We start from the raw sequence: 12,962 nt of genomic DNA on the forward strand, positions 1-12,962 counted from the left end.
TTTCGTAAATATAGCCGTTATTCATAATGAATGCAGTAATAAAAACAACACCGTTTCCCTTATCTGAGACAACCGTTCACGTGGTGTACCCTTCCTACAGTTAGCCTACTTTCAAGGGCACAAAACGCGTTTGAGTACACGACCTATCGCGTGCGCAAACCGATTGCCTGTGGCTGTGCAATGCATTGCTGATTATAACCTTGTAAATGACATTAAGTTTCTTGGACTGACCGATCAAATCGATTTATAAGACGTAAATCATTATAAGCCGCGGGAATTACTTTCGTTTTGAATGTAGCAGCATTTTGGACTTTTAAAGATGTGGCGTCTCAGGAGGGCGTGCATTTAAAGCCTCTCCACTTATTTGAAATAGGGCTGCAGCTATCGATTCTTTTACTAATCGAATATTCTACAGATTTTTCCATCGATTAATCGGGTATTCGGATAATAAGTACTTTTTCTTTATTAAAAAGCAATACTAAATATACAAGAGAAAATAAGACAGGTCTCTTAAAATGAGTAAAACAACTAATTTGTTTCCTTTTTAGAACAATTAGTTTTTATTGCTGAAATAGCATACATTAATATCTGTGAAAACTAAACCCATTTAGTACATTCCATTGCCATATTAAATTCAAAATGCAATATAATACAAATATATAAATAAGAAACATGAATAAAAATGGAAATAATAATTTCAAACAATAGCCTATGACTTTTATTTTGGCAGGTTGTCAGAAGACCCTTATTTTTTAGTATGTCTGTTTCTTCACTCAAACAATAACATGTTTGTGAAATAAACTCTCAGCGCAACTCTGGAGGTGAAGTTCATGTCCTCATTCAGCGCAGACGCAGACAAATTCATGAGCATCACGCGTGTAGCACGTTAAACTGTGCAGTTCATTCACTCAGACACGCAGACCAGACAGATGAAATGTGTTTAACAGGATTCGGTGTCCACTAGTCCGCATCTAGTTTGATGGACTCAATGCAGCCGGAAAACAAGTTTCACTCGTAAAATAGACTAAAACTAAGTAAAATATCAGTTCACCATTTCAATAAGCTATTAGGGCTGTGACGGTGGCAGTTTTTTACCACCGCGGTGGTAATAGACAAATCGACCGCTGGTGCGGTGGTTGAGAAATATATATTATTTATATAAATAATATTTATATTATTATATTTGCGTGTAGCAACCACATGACGAGTGGAAGAGAAATATAGACCTTATTTAAATACTTGAAATTGTTAAATAATTGAAATATGATATCTGAAATAAATGAGGATGAAACATCCGTCAATGTTTAACGCGCAAATCCATCAGTGAAACGGCACACTACAGCATATAAAACATTTAAATAAACATCAGTAAATAATGAAAACTTAAATGATATAAGAAAGCTAAATACTAAATAAAAAAGCTCTTGTTGCAGTAACTTCAGTCAGTGGCGTATTAACCCTTACAGTCCTTAACAATTCCATTTGAAACAAACTGTTTAAACCTACATTGGCTTTCCTATTCAGATTGCCATAAAAACTTTACTTTTTCCGACTCGTTGATGTGAAACTTACTTGTTGACATTGTCCAGATTAAAATGTGTACAGCTGCACTAAATGCGCGTTCAGAAGATGTGCACAGGAGCGCAAATGAAGAGATGTCTCTCCGCAACCGCGGCAAAACCTGCGCGCGCTCCGACACTAAGCAAGCGGGTCATAGCCAGTTTTGATTTTACGTATCTGTTCATTTCACAACAAGATCCATTGCAAAACCCGCAGAATAACCTGGGTTTTGCCGTGCAGGCCTGCGCTCGAACGCACCAACGGAAACGTATGCCAATAATTTCTGTTAATTTAAAATCTTTTAAATAAAACCATCCACAACTGAAAGGCTACAACTAGCAATCGTTATCGCAACTCTCATATTTATTACACCTATATTTGTCAGAGTGACGTGCACTACCGCCGGTGGCATCTTTACCATGCGTGCGGTGAATGCAGTGAGACTTGAGAGCCCTGAACATTGAATAGAGTTTACGGGCTGTGCGTCAGTAATAAGGTCCGTGGGGAAACGCAGGCTCCGTGTGTACTGTAGTTAAATGGATTAAACGAGGCTTCGAGGCAACAAAATTGCCTCGATGATTTTTTGTATTCGAATAACTCGAGTTACTCGAGGAATCGTTTCAGCCCTACTTTAAATGTTAAGAAAAGATGATGGGGCCGCCCAGTTACTACCGCCCTGTCTAAGGTGTAGTCTTCTTCTTCAGTGTGTATTTGATTTCCGCCACGAGCACGCCCCCCAGCTACATTTTTGGTTCCAGAAGTTCCCCTAACGTAGTTTTTGGTTCCCAGAACGTTCCCCTAACGTTAGTTTTTGGTTCCCAGAACGTTATTTTCTAAGGTTCGTTTTTGGTTCTCCAGGAAAGTTTTCTTTACGTTATAGAACGTTAGTTTCTGGTTCCCATAACGTTCTGGGAACCAAAAACTAACGTTAGGGGAACGTTACCCTAACGTTATAGAAACCATGAAACTAACGTTTTATTTCCGTAAAGATAACCAAAAACAAACCTTAAAAAAACTTTCTGGGAACCAGAAACTAACGTTATGGGAACGTTCCCAGAACGTTAGCCTAAAATATTTTTCTCGGTCCATTTACACGTCAGTAATGAATACATCCATGCTGTGTTTTTATCCATCGCAATCTAATCTAATTAAAATAAGTAAACTGCATCATCCCACACAATATGGAGGATGAAATCAATGCATTAGATTATTCTTTTAGCCTAATAATTCCTTTTTCATCACTAAAGTAGCCTAATTTTCGATTTAAACAGCACAGTATATCATTTCTAATAAAACCACACTGTGTGTAGGCCTACCTCAACATCAGACATTATAGATATCGAAATAAAATAACCAATGACTTCAACACAATATTTAAAGCAGATTTTTATTGACAGAAGAATAAACATTGAATTATCTTCAGGCTAACAATATTCTTGTCTCACCACAGAAGTATAGCGCGGCTCCGTCTTTAGATTTAACAATCAAAAGCCCTGAGTTTCAGTCCTTTCATCATGGTCTGTTGATTTAGATGTGTCAAATCAATCGAAAATCACGAAAATATAAGTTTACTCTCAAATCTGTACGGTTTTAAATAAAAAATTAAAATAAATAAACGCTAAACTAATGTGTTAGTGGGTGAGGTAAAACGAAATGACCGTTAATTTTTAAATGACGGAAGTGCGCGACGGAGCGGAGAATGCACGTGCTCGAGCGCGCACACACATACAGTAACAGACAACCACACTAAAGAAATACACATATATGATTGCATTTTCATTTAGCTTAACTAGTTTATTATTTTCAGCCATTAAAAGGCACATTTATTAATTTCATTTGGTCAGTATAACATGTGTTAATGTGATCTTATAATTTATGTATTTCACGTCACTGACGTTTACCAGTTTTGACTATTTTTACCATAAAAAATAGCCAAAAATAATCATCAGGGAACGTTACTTTCTGGTTATTTTCTGGTTGCAAAAAAATAACCAGAAAATAACCATCAGAGAACGTTATTTTCTGGTTATTTTCTGGTTGCAAAAAAATAACCAGAAAATAACCATCAGGGAACGTTATTTTCTGGTTATTTTCTGGTTATTTAAAACAAACCAGCCTGCAACGTTCTGGGAACGTTATTTTCTGGTTGCAAAAAAATAAAACCTGAAAAGAACGTTCTTAGAACGTTATTTTTTGGTTCCCAAAAAAATAACCAAAAGGGAACCAAAAACTAACGTTAGGGGAACGTTCTGTGTTTGCTGGGCCTCTGGCTTTCGGATGGAGCAGCATTTTCCCGTACTTTACTCAAAAGCTGTGCATAAATCACGTGATATTTATCGTCGGTTTATTGTGACAGCCCTACTAAAAACTAGACAAACATGCTTGGTAAGAATGTCATTTTTTGCAGAGCAGAGATGAATTGCGGCTCTTACTTTGGTGGGAGGTTTTCTGGCCGACTGGACCAATCCCAAACCCATTCAGTCCTCACTCTTCTGTCGCTCTCATCTGACTGAAGAGAAGGAGGGTGAGGCCAAACAAATGAAGAAAGATGGTCATTGCCAGCCTCTGATCTGATGAATTTGACACATTATTTGTCAGAATCAGAATCCTCTTGCGTGTGTTTGTTGATGTTACGTGTATAGTAACACAGTCTGTGCTGCTGCTGCCGCCCTCGCTGGCTGCTTTAGGAGATCCGGATGTTTTCACGATCTGCGGAGGACTGAATTCAGACAGAAAACTGAACTCACTAATCTGTCCTGAATCATTTCACAGATTTATCATCTTTTTTTTTAACATCTTGTTAAAAAGTAAGTGATGCAGACTATGTGCATCTCTCCAGTGTTTGAGTTCTGCAGAATCTTTGGACACTTGAGCACACATCGAGACCTTGCTGAGAGACGACTGAAGTGAAATGATCTGACAGCTCTTGAACGGAGGTGTTAAAACAGAATCACATTTGATAGTCGATTTCTGTGGTCTGGAGAAACGCACAAACACTGTAGTAAACTGAGAGGCATTTATAATGTAAACATGACATTAAAAACCATCTCAGTGAAGCCAAATGAATAACATCATTCTCAAACACAAGATGAAACTCAAGCACGCTAACCTTTCAGTTTGACTTCTCTCACACTCCAACTGAGCGTCCAGCAGAATTCTCTCCATGTCGCTCTGAAGGACCGATGCTGATGGTCTCTGACCCTCCAGATCAACCCAAGAGCCTGAAATCACACTTCACATGACTGACGGTGATTGAGAGGATTGAACAGACTTAACATTTACATTGAATCATTGAGCAGACGCTTTTATCCAAAGTGATGGTCAAATGAGACGTCTCTGTCTGGAGTAATGTGATGTTTACGGATCATCTCCTGAAGAGATTGTGTGCTTGAGTTGTCACGTCTGATTTCTAACCAACACAACACACATTCAAACTAGAAGTTATAGGGCTCTATTTTAACGATCTAAGCGCGTGGTCTAAAGCGCAGAGCGCAAGTGCATTTAGGGCGTGTCCGAATCCACTTTTGCTAGTTTAAGGACAGGAAAAACAGTCAGCTAACACGCTCTTTAAATAACCAAAAACATATTGCGCCATTGATTTTAGACCAGGTTTGAGATGGTCTATGGCGCAGTCTATTTTCAGTTTTTCCTTAACTACTTTCCTCAAAATAGCAACGCGCCCGCCAACAATGCCCCTGAACACACCTATTTTTTTAGACCAGCACGCCCATGGGCGCACAAATGCATTTGCTATTTAAACAAGTGAGAAAATGAGAACTGCATTGGGCTAAAAACTAGCAAAAACACTTGCGCTGCGCCTTGCGCCAGGTGTACGATTGGGCACAATATGTTGTTAATCTGAGGAGACAAGTTTGTCTGTCTATAGATTTAAGATTCAGTCTGTATATCTGACCGTTGTCACGAGCATGTGGACATGAGGAAACAGTGTTGTTGCCAAACAAATCGCTCTCTTACGTAAACACTTTATTTCTGTTAGAGATTAGCAAGTCACCTCTCTCTGTCTCGCTCTCGCTCTCTCTCTATTTCAATTTCAAGGTACTTTATTGGCATGAGATTAAACATGAGATTAAAATTAACTAAGGTGCTGAAATATAGAATGAAATATAAAATAGAGTATATGTAAGTAAACAAACGAAATATGGAAATAAAATCTCAATATCAAAAGTAGATGTGAGGCAGAAACATGAGAATGTAATGAAGTCAAGAGTGCAGATGTGCATTGATTGTAGCAGATGAAGGCAGTAGTTTGTGCAGCTGATAGATGAATGAAGCAGCAGCTGATGTGTGTCTCTTCTCCCCACTAACATCTGCATTCGCTCGGTTTCTCAACACCTATCAAACTCTGGCATGACCTTTGACATTTTGTGAAAGTGTTTCTCTCTCACACCTTTAAATGATCACAATGAAGGAGAAAGTGTGTCTCAGTCTCCACCTCAGCAGTGTCACAGTGGGCACAGACTCCATGTTTGTGTGTGTCTGCCTCTCTCTACGGCCAGACTGTGATCACTGAGTCTGTGTTCGCTCAGGATCCGTCTCTGTTTCACATCTCCAACAGTGTAGACATCATCTGACACATTCTATTGTCTGTTTAGGGTCCGATAGCATTCTAGTTTACTTTGGTTTTTACTTTCCTTTTCCCAATGATCTCAATATACTTTTGACTTTCTCTGATCATTTGGTTTATTCTGATTTGGTTCTGTTCGGTTGTGCCGGTGTGAAGGTTCAGAGGCAGCTGGCAGAAGGGACTGGCTTTAGGTCTCAGCTCTTGGGTTTTAAGTGCTTCATATTGAAGTGTGTTAGGAGGACTTGAGTTAAGGTAGGTGGCTGATACCACTTTTTCACATCCGATACTGATACCGATACCATAACTTTGAGTATCTGTCGATACCGATACCGATCCAATACCATCTCCATCTACCTTTTTATCAATTAAGCTGTTTATAACACATTTGTCAGCCATACAAAAAGCATCATGCTTAAACTGTGCAACAAATGTTCTACTGTGCAAAAAACTGAAATATGTAACCCACAACATGACTTAAGACTTAAGTTTAGATTTTTATTGAAAATGAGCTTAAACATACAAAATGAAATTTAAAGTGCAACTGTGTGCAAATTCCAATAAAGTACTGGATGTAACGCAACACTCAAAGTAAACCATAAATTAAGTATAATAAATTAACATAAAACATATAAATTACCTCCATCACAAAATGTACAGTAGAACACAGTACAATAAGCACTCACAAAATTTTTCAAATGTAACCTCTTTGGTTGAACTATAAGAGACATAAACACATAAAAATAACCATTTAAAATGGATTTAGTTCCAGAACAAAAAGATACTTGCAATGTAAACTAAAATATTTGGTTAAACTTCAAGTTTCCCATAAGACGTTAAGAGATAGCAGTAGGTTCCCTACCTTTAAAACTGCCACAAAAACCACTGACTCATGTTTTAAGAGTCCTTCCGTCACTTTCTTCGTTATCAGCTTTGCTTTGTTGCTTTCGGGGGGAAGTTTCTCACGCTTCTGAATGACTTCCTGTAGTGTTTGTTGTTGCGGAACACTTTTCTTCTTGGCACTGGTTGTCTGCATAAATTCCTCATACTGCTTTAGATTATGTTTATGCAAGTGTTTTTATCAAATTTGTCGTATTATAGTTTCCCGCTTTGCCACCTCTCAGAACGCTTACGTTGCACACATTGCATTCGGCTTGGCTTTTTTTCTCCTTTAACTGTAATGTATTTCCAAACAGCTGACATTTTAACGATGGACTATCACCCACGTTTTCTAATCGCCGCGCTTTACGGCATGTCGCTCAGAGCATGTCGCGCTTTACGGCATGTCGCGCTTTACGGCATGTCACTCAGAGCATGTCGCGCTGATGGTATTGGATCGGATTGTGCCCCCCGACTTCTACAATATCCGATCCACTAATTTTCGCCCAGTATCGGACTAATATCGATACTGAGTATTGGATCGGCCCACCCCTAGTTAAGGTGTGTCCAGAATTTGAGAGAATGTTTTTGGATGTGTATTATCAGGGGGTATCTGCCTAATTCAGGCCTGCATGCATTATTTGGTGTTCTTCTCTGAACTCTTCAAATGTTTCTACAGAATTCAGCATGCAGGGATTCTATGGGGTGTTTATCCCATTTGGAGTAATCTGTCAGACACTGTGGAGCCCAAACCTCGCAGCCATATAGAGCTATAGGCATAATCACACTATCAAAGATTTGACACCAGACTGGAACTGAATATGTGTTTGGGTGAATCTGTCTCTCTCTCTCTCTGTCTGTCTGTCTGTCTGTCTGTCACTCACATTGACTGCAAAGAGCATCTTTGACTCATTCGGCATTTTACCATTAAACAACTTGATATTTACATGTAGTCATTTAGCTGATACATGCTTTTAACCTCATCTGAGTGCCTTCAGTTTTACTCCTAAAGTATCTCAAAATTCATATAAAGACGTCTTTTATACACGCACACAACCCACAAAATATACATACAAAATCCTATATAAGTAACAGTATTATCTTCTGAGAAGAACATAACTTTATCATGGAAGCACTGATCTGACGTCAGTCGGCAGAACTGGATCTCACACATATATGTAGTGTTGATGTGTTATTATATTATTGGACTCCGTCATGAACATGACACTAAGTTCAGGTACAACGGGTTTATATCATCAAACACCAGCGCGAGCTCAATCATACGGCCTACCTGGCTGACCGGTGTGGCTGCCAGACCGGGCGGAAGCGTCCGACCGCCCGCCCGCCAGTCACTCACTCCCTCACTCGAGGTCGGGGATCTGGCGCGGCCCGCGCCGCCTTCCCGCATAATGACGCGTCTGAAGCGAAACTGTTACAAAACCCGCCCACGTCTCACAAAATCCCCATTAACCTTCATCGCGACGCTCTTACCTTTGAACTTCAGGTCGCTCGAAGGCTCTAGGATCAGGATCTGCTCCAGTTTGGACATGTTTGTGGCCCGGGAGGAGACGCTTGGTTCCGGAGTGCAGCAGACGGTCGCGCGCGCGCGGTAGATCCGAAACGTCCACTGAGTCACTCACTGCAGGGTTGCCAAGTCCGCATAAAAGAGACATCACAATGAGCCATCAAAACTACATTACGCATTACGTTGTAGAGGTCCGCCTCGTGCAGTCTCACGTGTGATAATAAACCTGAATACATACATATCCTACCTTACCTTTATATGTACAGCTTACTTATTGGCCGCGATTCCCTTACACAGACACACAAGCAGTGGCGGAGCCAGACAATTTTCATAGGGGTGGCCAGACTGAGACCACAGCTCACACAGGGGTAGCACAGAAACTGATATCATCTTTTTTTCTATGTGGCAAGTCACTGTGGATCTAGTAGTGTTTCTTAGTCACTCACTCATTTACTTAAACAGGCAGTGATTGCAAATATAGTAACCTTAACATTATGGGCAAGCATTTCAAAAATATTCCTTCGCAATACTTGGCAGTTGGCAGCCAAATGATAATATGCAAACAAAACATTTTAATTCCCTTTCAAGGATATGACACAGACAGACCACCGCCATTAAGCTAAATCAGCACTGAAAGTTGACTTCACTTTTAATGGCCTTCTACAACGCTCTTTTAAATGACACTGACACAGTGAAACTGTTTATAGCTTTCATACTGCTAAGTTAACAGCCTAAATTAACTTAACAAACTGTACCATGTCTGTTTCAACTTCAGCACGCCAGCCATAATACATAATAATATACATAAACACACCGAACAAAAGACACGCACACAACAGAACAATGATCCAGCACGGGACAGAAAACACAGGGACCTTATAAAGGGAACAAATCAAGAGGGAACAGGTGTGGGGCATGAACTAATTAACAATCAATAACGAGGAGACGAAAGGGCGGGAACAGAGACGCAACACCGGAGAGTGGAAGACCAACAGGGACAAAACGCCTCTCTCCACATAAAACAAGAGGTTCTGCCATGGCTCTGCCACAAGATCAAGAAAAGCAAGACAAGATGGGGCAGAACCATGACACACCACATTCTTAATGTTTGAATAATTGAAATAGACGTTATTATTTTGTATTTTACAGGGGTCATATGGCGGAAATACGTCTTTTTCTGTGTCTTTGGTGTGTTATAAGTTACCCATGCATGTATTAAACACGTAAAATTGCACAAATGAAAGTGTGGGAACAGAAGATGCATTCTATCTTTAGGCGAATGCTCACCCAGACCTGCCTGAAACACCTCGTGTAACCACACCCTGGCGAATGTACGTCACTTCGTAACATGATTTGACTTAAAACCGCCCAAATCTACACGCAAGTGAGGTGGGCATACTTGTAAATCTCATTGTATCGTCACCGCCGCAGCCATGTCGTGGAGACGCTGTGTGTTTCGTTGCGAAAAGAAAGACTCTTTGTTTGCCATGCCAAAAGATGAGACAATTAAAAACGAATGGTTACATTTTATTTACAACACTTTTCCAGAACAGTACAATCCGAATGTTCAAGTTTGTGCAGCGCATTTCACAGATGATCGCTTCATGAACCTGGGAGAGATCAAGGCCGGCAGTGCACGAAAGCTTTGCTTAAAAAGTGGGGCCATTCCAACCATTAAAACTTCGCTGGGGCTTCAGATTCGCAACCTGTAAGTATATTTTTATTGTAAAAGACTTTGTTACGGACTAACGCGAGTTGAGTCTGTCGTGTGTTTGTGATCTACAAATGCAGACACGCGCGCAACGTGAAAAAAGACAACATAAATCCTAATAATCAGTAATAATGTTCCCACTAGAGGCAACAAATGTCTTGTTTATAATGTCTTTTTATATTTAGTATTTATTTTGGGTTTATTGTCTTTGTTGAGACGAGACTTGGCGTAGCACTGGTTGATCAAGAAGGGCCAAAGCGCTGGCGTTATTTAGACCATTCCCTGCTGTAATGCCAGCTTGTTTCTGTCTCACACAAACTCTGTATGATGTATATGGTTGTTTGTTTATAGTCTTTATAACCTCGTATATAAAAGGTAAAACAGTTAGCTATAGTTTTTAACTATTTAACATATTCTTTTAATAAAACCTTACCGATCCTTTACATCCTATGGGAGGCAAATCCTGCCAAATTTAAATAAATAAATTAAACGATGAAAATGAAAACGAAAACCAGATTAGCAATTTCATTATACACAACTGCGTGCACAATATGTGCCAAAATGAAAAATAAAATTATTTTATTTTCATTTTCATTTTTACACTGACAATGCGTTGTCCCTGTCAAATTGAAAAAGAAAATGCAATTGGTGATTTGACATTTCATTTTCACTAAAATCTCGAGGCAAGACTGCCAATAAGAAAATGAAAAGGCAAATGTGAAAAATAAATTGTAAAAACATTTTTTACAAAGGTTTTATTAATGTTCACGCAATAATACTGACACAATTCAAATTAAAATGTAAACTTTGATTTTCATTTTATTTTATTTTCTCTTCTCTTTTATTTCATTTTCGTTTTCATTTTCTTTTTCTTGTTCACAGTCATGCAAAAAACATCTAATACCTACAACACTTATAAGTGCAGGCCTGTGTCACCGCGCCGTGGGACAAAAAAAACCATTCGAATCAATTAATAGTGTGTGCGTATTAGATGTTTTTTGCCATGACAGCTGAACTTCAAGAAATTTAAACAGGCGCATCATTTAAAACATGCGTTCATAACATAGTGCAGCACTTTGTATAACGATTGGCTCATAATCATAATGAATGAAGTACGCGGGGCTGATTTAAACACATATGAGCCGCTCTTGTGATACCATAAGCGAATTGGTCTGCGCACAGCGCGCGTGAGGTTAAACACACCTTATCAACCTCAAACCGAACACTACGATGGATTCTATTGTGCTGAGAAAGATCGCTTTGTTTATGTGTTCTTAAAAGCAGTCACAGTGTAATGATGATAGCGTGCTCGGGTGCGGATGGTCATGTACAGTGTAAGAGCAGGTCAGCGGCGGAGTGGGGACAATCGCGCTCCGGCATGTTTCAGGGCACGCTAGAGATACGGGTTCTCCGATGCTTTAGTTTGTTCGTCTGTTAACTTATCAGAGATGCAGAACACCACACAACAATTTTCGGTATTGCACCAGGCACAGTCATCGTCATCATTACAAAGCGCTAAGGCCAAGCGCCTGACAAGGTCTACACACGTTCGTTCGAATAAACGGATATGACGTTTTTTGTGGGCGTTCCCAGAATGCAGACGCTCGTCCACACCCACTAATTAACATGTAATTTGCATGACTGTGAACAAGAAAAAGAAAATGAAAACGAAAAGAAATAAAAGAGAAGAGAAAATAAAATAAAATGAAAATCAAAGTTTACATTTTAATTTGAATTGTGTCAGTATTATTGCGTGAACATTAATAAAACCTTTGTAAAAAATGTTTTTACAATTTATTTTTCACATTTGCCTTTTCATTTTCAAATTGGCAGTCTTGCCTCGAGATTTTAGTGAAAATGAAATGTCAAATCACCAATTGTATTTTCTTTTTCAATTTGACAGGGACAACGCATTGTCAGTGTAAAAATGAAAATGAAAATAAAATAATTTCATTTTATTTTTCATTTTGGCACATATTGTGCACGCAGTTGTGTATAATGAAATTGCTAATCTGGTTTTCATTTTCATCGTTTAATTTATTTATTTAAATTTGGCAGGATTTGCCTCCCTAAACATTGCCCAAGCGCGGCTGAAAGTGATTGTATCGGCTTGATCATCTTCATTTCGTTTCAGATTCGGGCTCCAAGTTATGGAGTTATACTGCGGACTATATTAAAAAGGAATTGCAAACTGCATTTGCAAATGCGTTTTCTATTTGTCGTGTCAAAATTGTGACATAATTCAAACGCAATTGCAAACCGTTTTCATTTGCATTTACGCGAACGTACAATGTCTGCCAAATTTCAAAAGGAAAAGCAAAGTCTATTTGCAAATGAATTACCTGTGTCTTACGAGTTACGACCCTGCCAAATTTAAATCGCAATAGCAATTCCCCATATGCCATTTCACTTCCTCTGGTGTCGCGTATTAGCCTGCCAAAACTCAAATGAAATCGCAAATCCCTTTGCATTTGCGTTTCCTCCGACTTGTACAGAAACCTGTCAATCAATGGCGGGGGTGGGCTTATTCAATGGGGCGTGTTTGTATCGGGAAGTGACATCCTTCACCGTCGACTGGAACTTAAGTAGATACATACATGTGATACAGCTAAACACATGAGGAGTGAAGTTACAACTGCACTCACAATCGGCGTTGTAAACAGTGCAGTTTTCAGTTTTTTGTTTGGAAATAACTCGCGCTGGAA

The 12,962-nt window shown here is 39.2% G+C and overlaps 1 protein-coding gene across 1 annotated transcript in view; it reads right to left on the reverse strand.

The window, feature by feature from the left end:
• Nucleotides 1-8,913, reverse strand: part of vapal (VAMP (vesicle-associated membrane protein)-associated protein A, like) — a 190,174-nt gene extending 181,261 nt beyond the window's left edge. The window contains exons 1-2 of the mRNA XM_057334027.1: nucleotides 8,799-8,913; nucleotides 8,513-8,660 (exon numbers count right to left, since the gene is read on the reverse strand). Coding sequence (XP_057190010.1) covers nucleotides 8,513-8,570 — 58 coding nt within the window. The 5' untranslated portion in view covers nucleotides 8,571-8,660; nucleotides 8,799-8,913. The remainder of the gene's footprint in view (nucleotides 1-8,512; nucleotides 8,661-8,798) is intronic.
• Nucleotides 8,914-12,962: the final 4,049 nt, after the last annotated feature.

The sequence above is a fragment of the Triplophysa rosa genome, linkage group LG5 (genome assembly GCF_024868665.1).
Source record: "Triplophysa rosa linkage group LG5, Trosa_1v2, whole genome shotgun sequence".
Taxonomy (NCBI): Eukaryota; Metazoa; Chordata; class Actinopteri; order Cypriniformes; family Nemacheilidae; genus Triplophysa; species Triplophysa rosa.